This window comes from Trachemys scripta, chromosome 7 (genome assembly GCF_013100865.1).
Source record: "Trachemys scripta elegans isolate TJP31775 chromosome 7, CAS_Tse_1.0, whole genome shotgun sequence".
Taxonomy (NCBI): domain Eukaryota; kingdom Metazoa; phylum Chordata; order Testudines; family Emydidae; genus Trachemys; species Trachemys scripta.
This window is the reverse complement of record NC_048304.1, coordinates 126788573-126808733: the sequence shown is the minus strand read 5'-3', so window position 1 is coordinate 126808733 and position 20161 is coordinate 126788573. Positions and strand designations below refer to the sequence as shown.

The 20161-nt window shown below is 44.3% G+C and overlaps 1 protein-coding gene across 6 annotated transcripts in view; it reads right to left on the bottom strand.

The window, feature by feature from the left end:
- Positions 1–3086: 3086 nt before the first annotated feature.
- ALDH18A1 (aldehyde dehydrogenase 18 family member A1) overlaps positions 3087–20161 on the bottom strand; it is a 100633-nt gene continuing 83558 nt past the window's right edge. For all 6 annotated transcript variants that reach the window (XM_034775449.1, XM_034775454.1, XM_034775452.1 and 3 more), the window contains 6 exons: positions 14098–14235; positions 13774–13969; positions 13498–13619; positions 7663–7849; positions 7225–7320; positions 3087–4083 (listed from right to left, as the gene is read on the bottom strand). In XM_034775449.1, the coding sequence (XP_034631340.1) occupies positions 3902–4083; positions 7225–7320; positions 7663–7849; positions 13498–13619; positions 13774–13969; positions 14098–14235 (921 nt within the window). In that variant the 3' untranslated portion in view covers positions 3087–3901. The remainder of the gene's footprint in view (positions 4084–7224; positions 7321–7662; positions 7850–13497; positions 13620–13773; positions 13970–14097; positions 14236–20161) is intronic.

The window sequence follows — 20161 nt, the reverse complement described above, 5'->3', positions numbered from 1 at the left end:
AAACAAAAGGAAGAGAGATCAGCCAGAAATTAAATATTAATTATAGCTTTTCACCAATAGTGAAATCCAAACATAAGTGAATATGACCAACACCTACATTGGTCCATAAATCAAGAAAAATATGACCTGGAAGGTCTGCTTAAAGGGATGTCTTGGCTGAGTGCCACCCTCTTGAAAAGTTCCTGGAACTGTTTCAGGTCATCCACATTCTGTGAAGGCGGAGGCATGAGGGCTCCATCTGGAGCTGATGGAGAGTTGGGGTTCGGCGAATCAGGGTATGGTCCCTGGCCCATGTCTTCAGAGGGGGGTTCAGGCGCTCTAGAAGTAGATGGAGCTGGAGGCACAGAAGGAGCTTGTGGTCTGGTGGAAGAAGCATGAGGGCAAGTGGCAGTAGGAGCTGACCAAGTGTACCAATAAGGCCAAGGCATTGGATAAGAGAAATTAGGTGCAGCCCACGGGGGGGGGGGGGGGGGGCAAAGTAGGGAAACTGAGGCTAGTGGTTGTTCGCCATGGTCTGAGGTGTAAAAGTTTCCAGTGCAGGAGGAGAGGCAGGTGGGGAGAACGCCTGCTGTTGTTGCATATCAGGCTCACTGTCAGTAAAGGTGGTCAGGTCAGGTGGGGAGAGCGGCTGGTCAAAGAGTGAGTACTGTGTGTCCAGGAGCGGAGAGTTAGGCTCAGGTGCCAGTGAAAGGTTGTCTTAGAATCATAGAATATCAGGGTTGGAAGGGACCTCAAGAGGTCATCTAGTCCAACCCCCTGCTCAAAACAGGACCAATTCCCAACTAAATCATCCCAGCCAGGGCTTTGTCAAGCCGGGCCTTAAAAACCTCCAAAGAAGGAGACTCCACCACCTCCCTGGGTAACGCATTCCAGTGTTTCACCACCCTCCTAGTGAAATAGTTTTTCCTAATATCCAACCTGGACCTCCCCCACTGCAACTTGAGACCATTGCTCCTTGTTCTGTCATCTGCCACCACTGAGAACAGCAGAGCTCCATCCTCTTTGGAACCCCGCTTCAGGTAGTTGAAGGCTGCTACCAAATCCCCCCTCATTCTTCTCTTCTGGAGACTAAACAATCCCAGTTTCCTCAGTCTCACCTCATAAATCATGTGCTCCAGACCCCTAATCATTTTTGTTGCCCTCCGTTGGATTCTTTCCAATCTTTCCACATCCTTCTTGTAGTGTGGGGCCCAAAACTGGACACAGTATTCCAGATGAGGCCTCACCAATGTCCAATAAAGGGGAACGATCACGTTCCTCGATCTGCTGGCAATGCCCCTACTTATACAGCCCAAAATGCCGTTCGCCTTCTTGGCAACAAGAGCACACTGTTGACTCATATCCAGCTTCTCGTCCACTGTGACCCCTAGGTCCTTTTCTGCAGAACTGCTACCTAGCCATTCGGTCCCTAGTCTGTAGCAGTGCATGGGATTCTTCCGTCCTAAGTGCAGGACTCTGCACTTGTCCTTGTTGAACCTCATCAGGGTTTTTTTGGCCCAATCCTCTAATTTGTCTAGGTCCCTCTGTATCCGATCCCTACCCTCTAGTGTATCTACCACACCTCCTAGTTTAGTGTCATCTGCAAACTTGCTGAGAGTGCAGTCCACACCATCCTCCAGATCATTAATAAAGATATTAAACAAAACCAGCCCCAGGACCGACCCTTGGGACACTCGCTTGAAACCGGCTGCCAACCAGACATGGAGCCATTGATCGCTACCCGTGGAGCCCGACGATCTAGCCAGCTTTCTATCCACCTTACAGTCCATTCATCCAGCCCATACTTCTTTAACTTGGCGGCAAGAATACTGTGGGAGACCGTATCAAAAGCTTTGCTAAAGTCAAGGAATAACACATCCACTGCTTTCCCCTCATCCACAGAGCCAGTTATCTCATCATAGAAGGCAATTAGGTTAGTCAGGCACGACTTCCCCTTGGTGAATCCATGCTGACTGTTCCTGAGCACTTTCCTCTCCTCTAAGTGTTTCAGAATTAATTCCCGGTTGGGGCGGCAGATAGATAACTCAGTCCCCCTGAGGAGGGAGTCCCCGACCACCCCCACCCTCCTCCTCCTCCTCTTGGGAGTGGTGGTCGTGGAACCCTCATCCCTAGGACAGTGCATCTTTTGCTTTCCAATCGGTGGAGTCTCCTTCTGCTCCCTTCCCTCAGATGGGTCATCTAGTCCACTCTTCACATTAGTACCTGTAGAGAGAACATAGAAACGATTGCTCACCCGTATCTCCATTGCCAGTGCATGGACGCTCCTTTCTCCTTCTGGACGTCACATGCTGCCAAACCTCTTCACAATCCTTCTGTCCCTGCTGTACCTGCTCTGAATCTTCAGAACATTGTGGCCGTAGAAGCATCTGTCCAGGAAATCTTCATTTTCCCTTATGCAACGCAGAGTTGATACTCGTTTCTCCAGCCCTCGAACCTTCTCTTCCAATATGGAGACCAGCTTGCACTTTGTACAGACAAAGTCGCTTCTGTCCTGTGGAAGAAAGACAAACATGGCACAACCTGTGCAGGTTACAGCAGCTGATCGCTCACCTTCCATATCACCATCCTCTTAAGAGCTTCCTCAACTGTTGCAGGAAAACTCAGAGAAACCTGCAGATGAAAGCTTCAGTGAGCTCTCCCCAAGCGAACTCCCAGGCAAACTCCCTCTGTTAGCCTCTGCTGTTTGCCGCTCAGCTGGTCTTAGCCTGCCCCAAGAGCAAACAGTTCCTTTTCACCCACTAGGTAACAATGCAGCAGATAGGGGAAACCGAGGCACACATAGGAATCATAAAAATATTACAAAAAATTCCCACTTTGTCACAGATGAGGTTCCTAAAAAGAAGTCTAAATTTAAAAAAAAACAGATGCATCTGCAGTTTGGAATTGAAGTACATCAGCCCTTAACCACTCAGCAGAATTACCCTGTATTAAATATACTGTTTTTTTTGTGTGTGAAAATATTAGCAAAATACATGAGTGAAAAGTTTAATCATGGGACCAACAGCCTCCATATATTTGGCATCCTTAATTAGGGGAACTTGCCCAAGAGAATTACAATTTTATATCAAGCAATCCACACATTAAGATCCAAAACCATTTTGCATTAACTTTATTTTGAAAAACAAGGAAATTAAAATATTGTTTCCATTCTTTTTTGGAGGTGATTACGTTTCATATAAAATCCAAGAGCAAAAATATTTGTTACAAATATTCATAAAAGGGTAATGAAATCGACCTAATATACAACTAGGAAATCTATCTATATTAGTCAGCAATTAAAAGAAATCAGAGATTAAAAAGGATCTCTTGGTCAAAACATTGCTATACATTTGGAATATTCGTTCAGTTGTGTTATTTAACATTTAAATACAGACAAAATAATTGTTACAGCACTTCTGAATTTTCGAAAGCTGCCAAGATCCTAAGTCTTAAAGACAAGTTCAGAAATGCCATATCTTCTCTCTGAATTGAAGAGTTACAGAAAAGGAAAGAGATGTTTTAAACCAACGGGAAGGCATTAAGAAGAACAAATGGCTCCAACCCCTAAAACCAAGCACACACATACTGTACCACACAGAGCAAGGAAAGGAAAGAAGGCAGAGGAGAGGCTTTGAGTCCGTTCTACGGTTTGAGAGAGCAGGACTGTGGTATCAGGGTACCCTATCTGCAACAGCTGCATTTGTTGCTACACAAGGAAACAGTGAGCGGGAGCAAGAACTCTCAGGCACAGATATGATCAGTTTGTCTTAATTTTACTGCAGTGACCAAGAAAAACCTGGAGGAGCCAAAGTGTGGAGACAATGTGTCCAAAGGTGAAGTACAATATCTTCCACAGAGAGAGCTCTGAAGCCTGAACATCCTCAGTAAACATTTCACACTCATGTGCTCTCCTCAGATGCTCTCAGTTGGTGTTTCTCTGAGGGAGAGGAAGGGTCTCATGAAGAAATTTCATACTCCCATGCTCCGAGAAGTCAGAAACAACATGATTCTCCCCTTTCAGCAGCCACTTTGTAGTTAATAGCCCCTCAATTCCCACTGGCCCACGGGCATGGATACGAGAAGTACTGATTCCAACCTCTGCACCTGCAACCAAGAGGGAGGTTTAGACACAAAATGATAAAAGGGAGTTTTGTGCACAGTTAGCTCTTTGGTGGGAGCATTTTCTGCCTTCAGTTCTGTAATTTACTTTCTTGTAAGAGGGAAAGAGAAAAGCCATTAGCTTGTCTTTCCCATTCCATTTTTGCAGGGTCCAGAGCAGTATTGTTTGATTTATATTTTAGAAATTAAAGTAGTATTACGCTGCAGACGTGTATTTTTATTCTTCTTCCTGCCATCACCATCACAAAAGTATCTTTTCTTTAACATTGTTCCTATGGCTCTTGTCACATTTCATTTTTCAAAAAATGTTGAGTCCATAAATAGATCCCAATCTGGCATCTTAATTAAAAAACAAAAGAAAAGAAAAATCCTAACTTCCTAAAACTGAGACTGAGTTTGTGTTTTAGTGTCTCTTCCCTTCATGCTCTAGGGCAGGGTCTGCCAGGACATGAAGCAATGATATTTATACCATGAAGCAGCAGCTGTGGCCAGGCAGTGTTCCAGTTCTCAGAGTCGGAGCAGCTACAGAGGCAATCTCCTGCAGTTGTGCTCCAAACAAGAGTGCTTCCTCCACTCTTTCTCTGCAAGTCCCAGAAGCCTGGTGAGAGGAGGCTGGTGCTGCTGCTTCTTTAAGCACAAGAGCAGTCATGCAGTTCCTCTACAGCACTGCCTTCTCTCTCCCCCTCACTTCAGTTCTGACATTTTAGTAGCCAGTAGCACTGCCTGCTGAAGTATGTTGGGATGGTAAGACATTTATTCATTTCTAGTTCTACCAACAGGATGGATAAAAACTGTTTTAAAAAATAAGAATTTGATTTAAATAGGTTTATTTTTTAAAAGTATTTAAAATTAAATTTAAAATTATGACAACCTGTGGTAAGCAAAAATGTACTATAATCTAGTAAAATAATTTAAGTTAAATTAAGATAATATTCAAGCAGTACATGCTGGCTGCAGAAGTTTTAAAGAAAGTCAAACCACTGAACTAGTGGAAGTCATTGGCTAAGTACCTGGTGCCAGAGTTTGTTGCAGTGCTAAACCAGCTTTTGACAGCAGCAGCCTCTTCTGCAGATGCAGAAAGAATATTTTCTATATTTCAGTTATTTTACTGTGTCATGGCTACTTATTTCAAAGTTGAAAAACTAATTGGGAGTTGAAAAAGCAAGAAACCTTGTTTTCTTCTTCTTCCAATCTATGAATAAAGAATGAGTTCTGAGAAGATGAGATTGACTATTTCTAAAATTTTCAATGACTTGGTGACTAGAAACAATCAGTTCTAATCACTAACTACAGATAATACTTGCTTTAATAAATGAGTTAGTTTTAAATACGAAACATGTTTTGATCATTTTTTCATCTGATTCAGCACATTTAAGGTTGCTTTATTAAATAAACCAATTTTAAAATGCGTTTTTTGTGCATTTTAATTGATTCCAATTTCCATATAAATGGAGTATGACAAATCATGAAAAATCATTCAGATTTGAAATCAACTGATCCTAGCAATCCTTGAGAAAGTGGCCAGTGAAACCATCTTGGAACTGAAACGAAGAAGAATGCAAAAAAATTGTGATTTTAGGACATGTTCTCTCTTGAATCATAGAACTGGAAGGGACCTCAAGAGGTCATCTAGTCCAGTCCCCTGCACTCATGGCAGGACTAAGTATTATCTAGACCATTCCTGAGAGGTGTTTGTCTAACCTGCTCTTAAAAGTTTCCAATGATGGTCTGACACACTATCTCAGGGGAACACCCTGCACCCCCATGTTCAACCTTATATGATTGTGTGGTATCCAATGCAAAGTTTGTCATGTCCTGTGTCTTCGGAAGGCTCATGATGCACTGAACATTGAAGTTATAGACAGTATCGAAAGCTTTACTAAAGTCAAGATATGCCACAGCTACTGCTTCCCCCCTATCCACAAGGCTTGTTACCCTGTCAAAGAAAGCTATCAGGCTGGTTTGACACGATTTATTTTTGACAAATCCATGCTGACTGTTACTTATCACCTTATTATCTTCTAGATTGTTTACAAACTGGTTGCTTAATTATTTGCTCCATTATCTTTCCGGATACAGAAGTTAAGCTGACTGGTCTAATTTCCTGGGTTGTCCTTATTACCCTTCTTACAGATTGGCACTATATTTGCCCTTTTCCAGTCTTCTGGAATCTCTCCCGCCTTTTATGACTTTCAAAGATAAAAATCGCTAATGCCTCAGATATCTCCTCAGTCAGCTCCTTGAGTATTCTAGGATGCATTTCATCAGGCCCTGGTGACTTGAAGACATCTAAATTTGTCCAAGTAATTTTTAACTTGTTCTTTCCCAATTTAGGCTCTTCAGATCCTACCTCATTTTCACTGGTATTCACTATGTTAGATGTCCAATCACCACCAACCTTCTTGGTGAAAACCGAAACAAAGTCATTAATCATCTCTGCCATTTCCACATTTTCTGTTATTATTCCCCCCCCCCCCCCCCATTGAGTAAGAGGCCTACCCTGTCCTTGGTCTTCCTCTTGCTTCTAATGTATAATGTTTTCTTATTACCCTTTATGTCTCTAGCTAGTTTGATCTTGTTTTGTGCCTTGGCCTTTCTAATTTTGACCCTACATACTTGTGTTATTTGTTTAAAGTCATCCTTTGTAATTTTACCGAGTTTCCACTTTTTGTAGGGTTTTTTTTTTTTTTTTAGATTACTGAAGATCTTGGTTAAGCCAGGGTGTGTGTGCTATGTGTATGTGCTGTGCTCAGCGTCAATGGAGCATCAATTTTGTTTGCGGGGAATCTAAATGCTACTGTAATTTAGCAACATTACATCTTTGTTCTTCAGTTAATCTGGATGGCATAGTATACTTTTTGATCCTGCCCCAGTTAATTCCATCCACCATACAGACTGTCTCCTAGTCCTATTGGGTGAAAGGTCTAAGTTTCTACTTTTACTATAGTACCTTCTGTAAAACCCTTTTCATTGGCAGGCAGGCAGCACTGTGATCAGAGAAGGGACAATCCCATCCTCCAGGATTCAGGCAGACATCCTCTATCATACTTAGGGAAAAAGAGTGAAAATCCCAAATTCAGATCCCCAGCTGCAAGCAGCACAAAATAATTCCACTCAACCCCTTACCAAGTCCAAACCGATATCCATCAGAGAATCGGGTGCTGGCATTCCAGAACACACAGGCACTATCCACATGCTGGAGAAAGAACTCTGCTGTTTTCTCTGAGGGAAAGAGAAAAATCTGAACAGACACAGATGGAACAAGGCACTCATATGAAATAATGGGTGCATTATGAAAACCTAAACAGATGTGATGCAATGTGAGATGTTGTTAACTGAGCAGCCATGACCAGAACAATGCTCATATGTCCCTCCACAGCACAGACATCAAACACAAAGATCTGCAAACAGGAGAATGAGGGACTAGGAGGAGGAGGAAATAAACTACAAAGTTCCCCACCCCTTGTAGGGAGAGCTACTATTGCAGGACAGGTAAAAGTATTTCACGCACCAGGTGTCTGAAAATTAGACTGAAGATTGAATAGAGCCATGCAGGTCACTAACCATTCTCTGTGATGATAACATCTGTGTGTGAACTTCCGTACTTGTGGATATGATCAATTGCCTCCTGGACACTGTCCACCACCTCAATGCAACACTCTAGATCCCCATATTCTGTGCGGAGAGATTTTACTTCTGAAGGGCTGAAAGTCAAATACGAGGCAAACTTGGGACCAGCATGAATCTTCACCTGCAAGAACAGAGGATCTGATAGTACTGATCTTTTGTTAAGTGTCTTCCAAGCAGAATGGCCACTTCTCAATCAGATTCTTACTGGAAGCAGTAAGCCAACTGCAGCATAAAGTTTTTAGCTTATCTGGACTCCTGAATGGAGTTTTACGTCATTAGCTGTAGGAGCAATTTCAGGGAACTTGATGGCTCAGGGAACTAGTTACAGGACATAGTCTGAGTCATGATGGATAGCCAATCGAACATCATCTCTCAGTATGGTGCTGTAGCTAAAAAGGGCTAAAACAATCCTTTGATATATAAATAGAGGAATAACAAACAGGAATAGGGAGGCAGCATTACATCTAATATAGGATTGGTGAAATCACCACTGGGGGTACTATGCCCAATTCTGGTGTCCACATTTCAAAAAGGGATGTTGAAAAATTGGAGAACTCAGGATTAATACGTTAATTATTGGTTGAAATTCTATGACTTGGTCTACATTACAAAGTTACGTAGATGCCATGCAACTTCTGTCGACGTAGTTGTGCAGCTGAGTCTATACTTTAATTTGTCTCCCACCGATGTAAGTGCCCCATTACACCACCTCCTTGAGCATCGCAGAGCTTCGGTCAACATACTTATGTCAATGCAGTGCGAATGTAGACACTGCATTACTTATGTCAACCTATCTGTCCTCCAGTAGCTGTCCCACAATGCCCTACACCAATTGCTCTGGTCACCATTGTGAACTCCACTGCTCAGGGGTCATGGAGACCCCTTTAAAGCCCCGCAAATTTTTGAAATTCCTTTTCCTCATTGCCCAGCTTGGTGAGCACAACTAGCAGCTTTCCATTGTTGAGTGGAGCTGTTCAGCTTGGAGTAGACAGGATATACTGGATCTCCTGGGCTTGTGGGGGAGACGAGGCTGTGCAGGCACAGCGCTGAACCTGCTGTAGAAACGTTCATAGCTACAAGAAGATTGCTCAGGGATGCAGGACAAGGCCCAGGAGCAGAGCTGTGTGAAAGCCAAGGAACTGTGCCAGGCACACCAGAAGGCCAGGGAGGCCAACAATCAATTAATCTGGTGCCAAACTGCAGACCTGCTGCTTTTACAAAGAGCTGCATGCCACACTCAGGGAGTCTCCACCATCCACAGCACCATGGATACCTCTGAGCATCCCCAGACATGGGCCAATGCAGTGAACAGTATGAAGGAGGAGGACTTGAAAAAGGAGGAGTATGGAAGACAAGCAACTAAGGGATCCAGCTGTGCAGCATGCCAGGACATGTTTTTGACTTTATCACAGTCCAGCCACTTGAGCATGGGCAAGCCCAGTGAAGGGGAAGGAAACTCAGGTAAGTATGTAGATAAATTTTCAATTACAGGGATGGCAGCCTCAAAGTAGCAGGACATATCTTTTGTCTTTTCATTAATTTACTTGTGCTACAAGAGGCAGTGGTACAACCAAGAGAGGTTGCTATCTGCTTTTCATTGCCCTCTAGAGTGAGGTTGAGTGTCCATGTGGAACAGTTTGTTCATGTACACAGGGATGCCCCTTAATCTTCCTGAGAGATCTCAATGAAACTTTCATGGAGGTACTCTGCAATCCTCTGCCAAAGGTTCCTAGGGAAGGCTGCCTTATTTCTTCCTCTGCAGTAGAACACTTTCCCATGCCACCCATTGATAACTTCAGCAGACATCATTGCAGTACACAGGCTAGCAGCATACGGTGCCAGGTGGCTTTGGGATGCCAGCAGCAGCTGTGCTCTCTCTGCCTCTGTTACCCTCAGGAGCGAGATATCAGCTGAAGTCACCATTGTCTGTGGAGATTGGTGCCAGTGCTCAGTGCCATTGCCCTATGCTACTAGAACCATGCAACCAAGTAATTCCCTCTGCATTTCCCCAACCCCAGTGGGCCATACTCACCATGGCTGGTGCTGTGACAATGCTGTGCACAAGCAACCCAAACAGAAGTGAGACTGTAGTGCTGAAAATTTTAGGGGAGCAAGGGAAGTGAGTTCAGCATCTTAAATTTTGCTTTTTGTAGTGAATACACTGACAATGGTAAAACGCACAGATGTATCTTCAGCTGCTGCAATTGCAGCCTTCAGGGTCTCCCCCGCCACACCCATGGAATGCCTGAGCCAGATAAGGAGGAGAAAGAGGACGACTCAGGCTGACATGTTAAATAAGATCCTGCAAACCAGGGCTGCATCAGACCATGAGCGCAGGACCTGGAGAATGAACACTGCAGACAGTCTTGGAGAAGGAATGAGTGGAGAGGAGAAAAGCCCAGGAGTCCTAGCAGAAAAAGAAGAGAAGAGATGCATCGGGACATAACGGGGCTTCTCAGGCAGTAAACACAGATGCTGCAGACTCTGGTGGACCTGCAGATTCAGGCGTCCTGGACTTGCCTCCCTTTGCAGCCCATTGAGAAATCAATATCAGAACCTCCCTATACTCCCCCACCCCAACTTATAATATATGGAGATATACCTATCTCATACAGCTGGAAGGGACCCTGAAAGCTCATCGAGTCCAGCCCCCTGCCTTCACTAGCAGGACCACGTGGCATCAGGGTTCACTGCACTACCCCCACCGCTCCATTCTGGGACACATTAAAGACAATTACAGCATCACATACATCAATCGTGGCTTCCACAGGTCAGTGTATACGTAGCTGAAATGGACATAAGTTTTCTTTCCCCTTCCTAAGTTCTGTCTTCTGAATTTAAAATTTACATTTTTATTGTATTTGATTTAAAATTGCATGATAGGGTTTTTTCACTGATTTTGCTACAGAATAAAATTCTATTATTTGGAACATAGTTCATCTTTCTTAGTTCACAACATATGCTGCCGAATGCTCAGCAGTTCTGAAAGTGACCTATTGTCAGTTGTCACGGAGTCACAAGCCCGGTGCTCTGGAACTGCTCTGTATGAAGCCAGACAAAACTCTGGTGTAGCGTGCCTCCCCTCCAAGTTCCACTGTTGCCAGGGCATGAAGCCTTTTTGGCAATAGCCTTGCTGGGTCTGATCTCTGAGCATTCAGCACCCCTGTTCTCACTGCACTTCCCGCAATGGGTCCCCCTGGACTGGACACCTGGGGAAGCCAGAGGGGCCCTGCACCCCAGCTTTGCAGTCAGCAGTGACTCTCAGCCAGCATTGTAAAACAGAAGGGTTTATTAGTTGACAGGAACATAGCATAGAACAGAGCTTCTTAGCACAGAAAGCAGGACCATTCAGCAAAGTCCATCTTGCGGGGAGGAAACCCCAGAGCCTTGGGGTCCTGACCCTCCCCATCGTGTCTCAAAAGAGAGACTGCCCCGCTTCCAGTGGCCTGACCTCTAATACCCTCCTCTGGTCTTTATCTTGCTTCCTGGGTAAAATGTCACCTGATCACATCTCCCTTCTGGTTCTCAGGTTACGAAGGGGATCGGCCATTGTCTATGTGCATGCAGCTGGAGCAGCCTCACCTACCCCCGAGGGTCTCAGCAAAAAGTCACCCCCCCCTTATCCCCACCACCACCTAGGCATTGGTGTAATACACAGGGAAACTGAGTATTCATGCAAAACATTAAGGCTCATGTTATACATGACAAGGGGAAAAAACAGCTTTGTCACACCTGTTACTGCACAGTGTCACACAACTCACAGGACAATTAATAGGTGCACTGACAATGTAATATCCCTACATGTACACCAATCACCACACGATTCTTACCAGGCCACAAAAGAGCAGGACCAGGTAGAGTGCACTACAGCAGTGGTGGGCAACCTGCAGCCCGACGGGGGCTGCAAGACAGTTTGTTTACATTGACCGTCTGAAGGCATGGCTGCCTGCAGTTCCCAGTGGTGGCAATTCACTGTTCCCAGCCAATGGGAGCTCCGGGAAGGGGTGGCCAGCCCACGCTTCTGTCACTGTCAGTGCACTCTTATTTTGGCGTTCCTGAGCTGAAGGTCTGGGGCTAGCTTCGCATACAGATCCAGGAATGTGGCCTCGCACATCTGAAAGTTCTGCAGTCATTGCTCGTCATCTCAAACAAGCATTAAAATGCTATCCCACCAGTCAGTTCTTGTTTCCCGGGTCCAAAAGTGGTGCTCTACCTATTGCAGCTGCTCCCTAAATGCCACCAACAAGCTTGAATTGTTTCTTGCAATATCCTACAGCAATCTAGCCTCCAAAGAATCATGTTTTCCTCTCAGTCAGTTCTTCCTGCAGCTCTGCAAACACTACAGCATTGTGCACCCTGTGCTTGCAACATTCATGATAATAGTACAGAGCTGTGCAGGCTCTATGCTTCTGTCAGAGATGGCAGTCAGCAAGAAGGACCATGTGGGTTTGTGAAATTTTGAAAAAAAGTGCAAAAATTATAGGATTTAGATAAGGTATGGGATGGAGACTCCATATCCCAGTCACACCTGCACGACTTGTTTCAGCCCCACCATGCATTGCCAAAACTTCCCAAGAGACAGCATGCTGAAGGATGGCAAGTTGCAGTGGGATACCTATCCATGGTGCACCATACTCTGCATCAATACAAGCAGTCCTGGTGAGTATGTGAACTACTGACACAAGGAGCCAAATATGCACATGCACAAGCGATGTATTAACTGTGGCAGCTGTATGACGTTATAACTTGAGTTGACAAAAGTTTATAGTGTTGACATGCCCTAAATCAGAAGTGTCCCTTCTTGTCTTAAAAGAAAATTCTAATAAGTATATGAAGAATTGCCAACATTGGTCACTGATTAGCTACACTGGACACATTATTGTGCACTACCAGGACAGGCATAGTTAACATTTAGACAGCTTTCTGTTTATTGTTTTCTTAATACGTACTTTGGAATTTGTTATCAGGACACATGGCTCAACTTCTCTTTAACTGTTTATTTCTTGCATTAATAATCACAGCCTGCACATTCTAGAAGCATATCATGTAATGTTCACCAACACGCAAGGTCTAACTTGGGTGTAGAATCCTGCATTTCTCTGCAATCCACAGCATTTTAAAAATGCCCTTGTCCACAGACTTTTCTAGTAACACCTGCTGGAACTGCAGTACCAGTTTCAAATTCAGGAAATCATTTATGAGCTTTGCTCTGTTGCTTCTGCTGAGACACTAAAGGAGCAGGATGGGCAGGAGCAAAGACATACTGGCATATGGGGGTGGGGGTTAAATGAATGGGGAGCAGGTGCAAGAGGAAGGAATAGGAGAGTGATAGGAGAAATGGGTAAGGATCAGACACCAAAAGAATGGGTGCTGGCCTGGTGGGCTAGTAGCAGCATGTGGAGATGGTCAGGACCAATAGGGTCCCTTGCTCCTAATACCAGGAGGTGCAGAGAAGGGAACATGCAGCCCAAGGGAAGGAATAGGATTCATGTTATTCACAAGGGACCACCTAAGGCTCAGCAGCAGCATGAGTTCTGAAGAAACTACTTCCAGGGTCACCTCTATGCAGCACCTTGGGTGGCAGGGAGAAGCAAGGAGCCCCGATGCTCATATCTCCAGATAGGATGACATCTGCAATACCATCATTTGATTATAAGCCACTGGAGAGATGAGCTGCACATCACTGCTTTCAGACAGTCCCTCTGTCTGCCAAGCCAAATTACTAACCAAAAGTGATTCTCTTTACTAAGTGAGCTGTGCTTGACTAACCTGTTCCACTCTCAACATGTCGATGATCTGGTCAAACAAGGGTGTTCGCAGCAAGTCCCGGTGAATTAATAGCGTTTCCAGAGCATTACAGGCAGCAGGATATTCACACTTTGAATCTCTGACTGGGATTGAAGAATGGACAATTGGTTACATACCACTTCACATTAGAAAAGTGTTGAAAAGCACGTGAGCAGATACAGCTTTGTTGACCATATCATGCATTCCATATCAAACTCAGTCCAACTCATCAGAATGAAAAGGCATCTCTCATCTTACCTATTCTGGTGACCTTCTCTACACTGGCTTCTGTATCCACATATACATGGCAGATCCCTTCACTGTGCCCCATAACCGGGATTCCTTTAGCAGCTTTCTGGATATCCCTAACCAGCTGAGAAGAGCCACGTGGAATGATCAGGTCGATCAGTTTATCCAAATGGCAAAGATCTTCTACTTCCTCTCTGGTGTTCACCTGGAATAACCAAGCCAAGACACTATTATAGATTTTGAAGGACTTTGAGCATGGTATCACCCAGAAAGTGCTGTATGTGTAGTGCACACACGTGGTGACAAATCCTAGATTCATTTCTAGGCACTCACCAGCTGCACTGCATCCTTGACCCCATGGATGGAAAGTGCTTCTTGTGTTAGATGGTGAAGGATTTGATTACTATGTGCTGCCTCTTTCCCTCCTTTAAGTAATAAGCCATTTCCACTGGCAATGGCCAAGGCAGACACCTGTCAGAAAGGGAGAGAAGAGATTAGAACCCAGAATACATCTATTAATACAGACATAAGATTCACTATCTTCTCTCACTGGGGAACTGTTAGGCACCAAGTGCACACAGTTCCTTGGTTGAAAATGTAACATATTGCAGAAATAAGTCCATAATTTTCAAAATACTGTTGGCAAGGGGCCAAGTGCTGGTGGATATGTCAAGTGACATGAGAACTTTGGTATGAGGTATGGGATGAACTGGATAATTGTGTGGGCCATCTTCCTCAGGAAAACAAACTTAAGTGTGAGTTTGTTAAATGAATTGACTACTTTCCCTAACCTTCCATGGGATGTTAAGTGTTGAGCTTTTCAAAAGTGTTTGAGACTAAAGTGCATTATTTTGAAGGATTAGAGTTAACCCATGCTCCCCTAGAAAAGAATTAACTTAGTCAACTGCTACCTGAGAAAGTGCCTACTTCAGACAGGAATTAAAATATTCTTTGATACCTCAAAGATTACAAACAGAGACTGATCATCATGAATGAGTCTGAGAACTGACTAGGTGGCAACTAATGGTGTAGGTTCATGTGTCAATACTACTGCACTGGATTAGGTTCTTAAAGCAAGATTCTCAAATCCACTATGGCCACTTTGCTCTACTCATTCTGGACTGTGGTGGCCAATGAACAACTGCCCTGAGTGGGGAACATCATCTTCTGTGTGTTGCCTAAAATAAACAAGTTATCATAGACCTATTAGATATAAATTACCCTATAAAAAAGAAACATACAACTAGATGTGCCTTGCACCACCATCACCACTTTGATTTTATTTTTCAGAGATTAAAGGCCAGAAGGTAGCATTAGAGCCTCTAATCTGACCTTTCATAGAACACAGGCCACAGAATTTCACCCAGTTACCCCTGTATTCAGCCCAGTAACTTGTTGAACTACAGCATATCTTCCAGAAAGGCAGTCAGTGTCTATCTGATGACACCAAGATATGGAGAATCCACCACTGCCCTTGGTAATTTGTTCCAACAGCTAGTCACTCTCACCAATAAATATCTGTCCCTTATTTCTAATTTCAATTTTTCTAACTTTAACTTTCAACCATTGTTTCTTATTGTGCCTTTCTTCACTAGTTTCATGTGGCCTTTAGTACCCAGTATTTTCTCTCAGTGTAGGTACTGTACTTACACACTGTAACCAAGTCATTGCTGATCTTTCAAATATTGTATTCCTTCCCTCTCACCCTGCATCTCCATTTCGTCTTTAGATTGTAACCTTCTTTGGGGTAGGGAATGTGAAAGACTGTCTGCATAGTGCAGTGCCTAGCACATTCTGAAATATAAATATACAGCATTTTAATAATTTGTACACAAAATGTCATATTCAAGTAATAGTAGGGTCACAATTTCAAACATTCAGAAGCGCAGAAATGAAAGTTATGGTTCTCACAGTAACGTTAACTTTGCCCTCATTGTATAAACATGTAAAGTGTTATGGTTATTGTAAATGCAAATTTCTCCTGACTCTCTTTTGCAAGGGGAATACTCCAAAATCCATTTGCTAAAACCAGGACACTCAGTGTTTTCAGTCCTGGATGTAGCAAATAGATTTTGGAGTATTCCCCTTGCAAAAGAGTCAGGAGAAATTTGCATTACAGTGGGGACCAGCAGTACACTTGGACCTGAGTTCCTCAGGGGTTCCATAACTCTCCCTCCATCTTCCATAGGGCAATGGCAGAAACAGTAGCACGAGTGACTTTGGAGGGGGATTCGATGATATTGCAGTATGTCAATGACTTGCTAATCGCCAGGTCAAATGAGAGGGACCACTTAAAAACCCTAAACAGACTGTTTATATATCTTCCTGAGGCTGGATTTAAATTAAGCGCGAAGAAAGCTCAGTCACAACAGCCAAAGGTCCTGTATTTAGGGCGTGAGTAAAGGCATTCACAATAGACAGAAAGCAGGCAATTCGAGGGTTAAAAAGACCACGGACAGTTAAAGAAGTCCAGAAAGTGCTGGGACTCCTTAATTATTGAAGGACATATATACCAGAGTACTCAGAGATAGTGGAACAGATTCAAAACCTTACCAGAGTGGGGAAAACCTGCAAATGAGTCAGTAATATGGGGCACAAAACAAGAGGAGGCATTAATAAAAATAAAGCAAGCTCTAGCCTCCACCCCTAGCTTGTGCTTACCCGATATGGGAAAGCTGTTCCACCTTTACTGTAATCACAGTAAGACATGTCTGCCTTATGACCCCCTGTATCACAAGGGCTACCGGTATACCCTCACAGGTATGCTGGTATTACATACCTCACACACACTCATTGACCTCCTTAATACCGGGCGGCTAAAATCCGTAACAGATGCCCGCAGGAGTCAGTGGGAATCAACACTATGCATGCAAAACCCTAATTTCTCCATAGTTAGGGACAAAGGAATAAATGTAGCTGAATACCTGAACATAGATGGAGAGGTACACGAATGTCTCATAGCTAAGGGAGAGGAAGTGTTGGGAAGAGTTAAGGAAGAGCCACTAGAGAATCCAGACATAATTTTGTATGTAGATGGGTCAAGGAAGTATGAAAATGGAGTGCCATATACAGGATGGGCAGTGGTAATCAGTGATGGAACAGTAATAGTGTCAGGTCAGCTGGATGGTTCAAAATCAGCTCAAGAAGCAGAGCTGACAGCCCTCACTGAAGCTTTAAGAGTGGGAGAGGGCAAAAGGTTCACAGTATACACAGACAGCAGATACGCATTCGGAGTAGTGCATGACTACATGGACATGTGGTCACACAGGGGTTTTTGTAACAACAACCGGCAAGCCCATTAATAATATGGATGCAGTTCAAAGACTAACGGAAGCTGTCAAACTACCATCAGAACTGGCAGTAGTAAAAATAAAAGCACATCATAAAATCTCAAGTAAGGAACAAAAAGGAAACTACTGGGCAGATTAATGCGCTAAAGAGGCTGCATAGGCAAACCCTGTCAGGGTTTGTGCAGCTGCAGTGTCCGAGGAGGAAGTGGATTTGAAAAAGCTACATGCAACCATAAGCCCAGAAGAGAAAAGTAAATTAGAAGAACAAGGCTGTGTGTACAGAAATCACCTCTGGTGCGGGCCAGGGGGAGAGGAGCTGGTAACTCCTGAGTGCATACAGGCTCTGCTGCTCCATGCCATCCACTCCCCAGCCCATCTGGGATGGAGACAAATGAGGGCTGCCCTGGAGCACTGGAGGTGGCCAGCCATGAAAAAAAGATGCCTTACAATGTCTCAAAAGATGTGTAACATGTGCACAAGTGAACGTGGGTAGAAGGAAGAAAGTACCCCTGAACCACCAACTGCGGCCAGAGGGACCGGGGCAGAATCTGCAAATTGATTTTACTGGGTCTTTGCCACAAAGCAGGGGGTATACGTACATTCTGGTAATTACTGACACTTTCACCCGATGCATAGAGGCATTCCCCACCAAAAACTGTACTGCCACAACAGTGACTCGAATCCTAGCAAAGGAGATAATACCCAGGTAGGGTCTGCCGCTGTCAATAGACTCGGACCAAGGAACTCACTTTATGGGGCGTGTAATGAAAGAGGCATGTAAGGCATTAGGAATAAAGCAAAGGTTCCATATACCGTACCACCCTGAAAGCTCAGGGATGGTGGAAAGGATGAATAGAACAATGAAAGCAGCCTTAACAAAGGCAGTTCGGACACAGGAGATGGATGGGCACACATGCTGTCTGCTGTTCTCTATCGAATCAGAGGCAGCCCAAACAGGCTGACTCAGCTAACACCCTTTGAACTAATGACAGGAAGAGCAATGAGAATGCCTAGTGATGAGTCCTGCCTGCAGGAGGGTCAGGGCCCTTCGCAGACAGGTTGCAGAACTACCTTAAGGTATTGGACAGTGAATTAAGAGACCTATACAACCAAGTAAAAGAAAATCAAATCCAGCTGGATGATAACAGCAGTCTGAACAAACCTGCATTTAAAGTTGAGGATTTGGAAATGTGCCGTATTTATCCAAAGGTTAAAGGAATCCTGAAACCATGGTGGCAAGGCCCCATGCAGGTCCTTTTGACTACTAATACATGTGCAAAGGTTGAGAGAAAGATGGGAACGTTTTGGAGGCACCAAAATCAGTTAAAACTGTTTGAACCAGCGCCTGCCAATACTAACAATGTCTTCACAGGTGTCTCCACAGGTAAACAAGAGGAAGGCCTGAAGGGTGACCATGAGGAGATTCTTGCTGTGACTCCTGCTGCCCCTGTGGTGCATGAGGAAGGACGCAAGTAGTGTGCCGTGTGAAAGGGAGGACTGGGAATGGGTCACTAACTCCCCTCCTCCAGGTTTGCTTCGCTTTAACTGCCACACTAAAGAAATGCTTTGCTCTTGCAGAACACGCGCAATAACCAACAAACAGGTCTGGCCAGAGGTAAAGATGGCACTATGGTTAGGACATGAGCACACAGTAGAACCTAAGAAGGTTCAAATAAAATCAAACACTGATGTTTATAACAATAGGGAGACTAGTAACATCACAATTTTGACAGGTTTCAGAGTAGCAGCCGTGTTAGTCTGTATCCGCAAAAAGAACAGGAGTACTTGTGGCACCTTAGAGACTAACCAATTTATTTGAGCATAAGCTTTCGTGGGCTACAGCCCACTTCATCGGATGCATAGAATGGAACATATAGTAAGGAGATATATATTGTGACAAAGTTCCTCCTCTATCTTGGTGGGTCCTGCGCTTATTGGCGGATTTTCTTGCCTCAGAGATTCACCATGTGGGTTGGGGAACAGCCCAGAGACCTTCCCCTCTGGAAGAACCCACAGTCCAGGTCAATTGGGAGGTTTGGGGGGAACCCGGGCCCGCCCTCTACTCCGGGTTCCAGCCCAGGTCCCTGTGGACTGCAGCGGTCTATAGTGCCTCCTGTAACAGCTGCATGACAGCTACAACTCCCTGGGCTACTTCCCCATGGCCTCCTCCAAACACCTTCCTTAGTCTCACCACAGGACCTTCTTCCTGGTGTCTGATAACGCTTGTGCTCCTCAGTCCTCCAGCAGCACACCCTCTCACTCTCCGCTCCTTGCGCCTCTTGCTCCCAGCTTCTCACACTCACACCACAAACTGAAGTGAGCTCCTTTTAAAACCCAGGTGCCCTGATTAGCCTGCCTTAATTGATTCTAGCAGCTTCTTCTTAATTGACTCCAGGTGTCCTAATTAGCCTGCCTGCCTTAACTGGTTCTAGCAGGTTCCTGGTTACTCTAGTGCAGCCCCTGCTCTGGTCACTCAGGGAACAGAAAACTACTCATCCAGTAACCAGTATATTTGCCCTCTACCAGACTCCTGTACCCCACTGGTCTGGGTCTGTCACAATATACACATACAGAGAACATGAAAAGTTGGGAGATGCCCTACCAACTCTAAGACATCAGGAATCATAACATTCAAAAACCAGTAGGAGAACACTTCAACCTCTCTGGTCACTCAATAACAGACTTAAAGATGGCAATCTTGCAACAGAAAAGCTTCAAAAACAGACTCCAACGAGAAACTGCTGAACTTGAATTAATATGCAAACTAGATACCATCAATTTAGGCTTGAATAGAGACTGGGAATGGCTGAGCCATTACACATATTGAATCTATTTCCCCATGTTAAGTATTCTCACACCTTGTCAAACTGTCTGAAATGGGCCATCTTGATTATCACTACAAAAGTTTTTTTTCTCCTGCTGATAATTGCTCATCTTAATTAATTAGCCTCTTAGAGTTGGTAGGGCAACTCCAACTTTTTCGTGTTCTCTCTCCCTCTCTCCTTACTATATGTTCCATTCTATGCATTTGATAAAGTGGGCTGTAGCCCACGAAAGCTTATGCTCAAATAAATTCGTTAGTCTCTAAGGTGCCACAAGTACTCTTC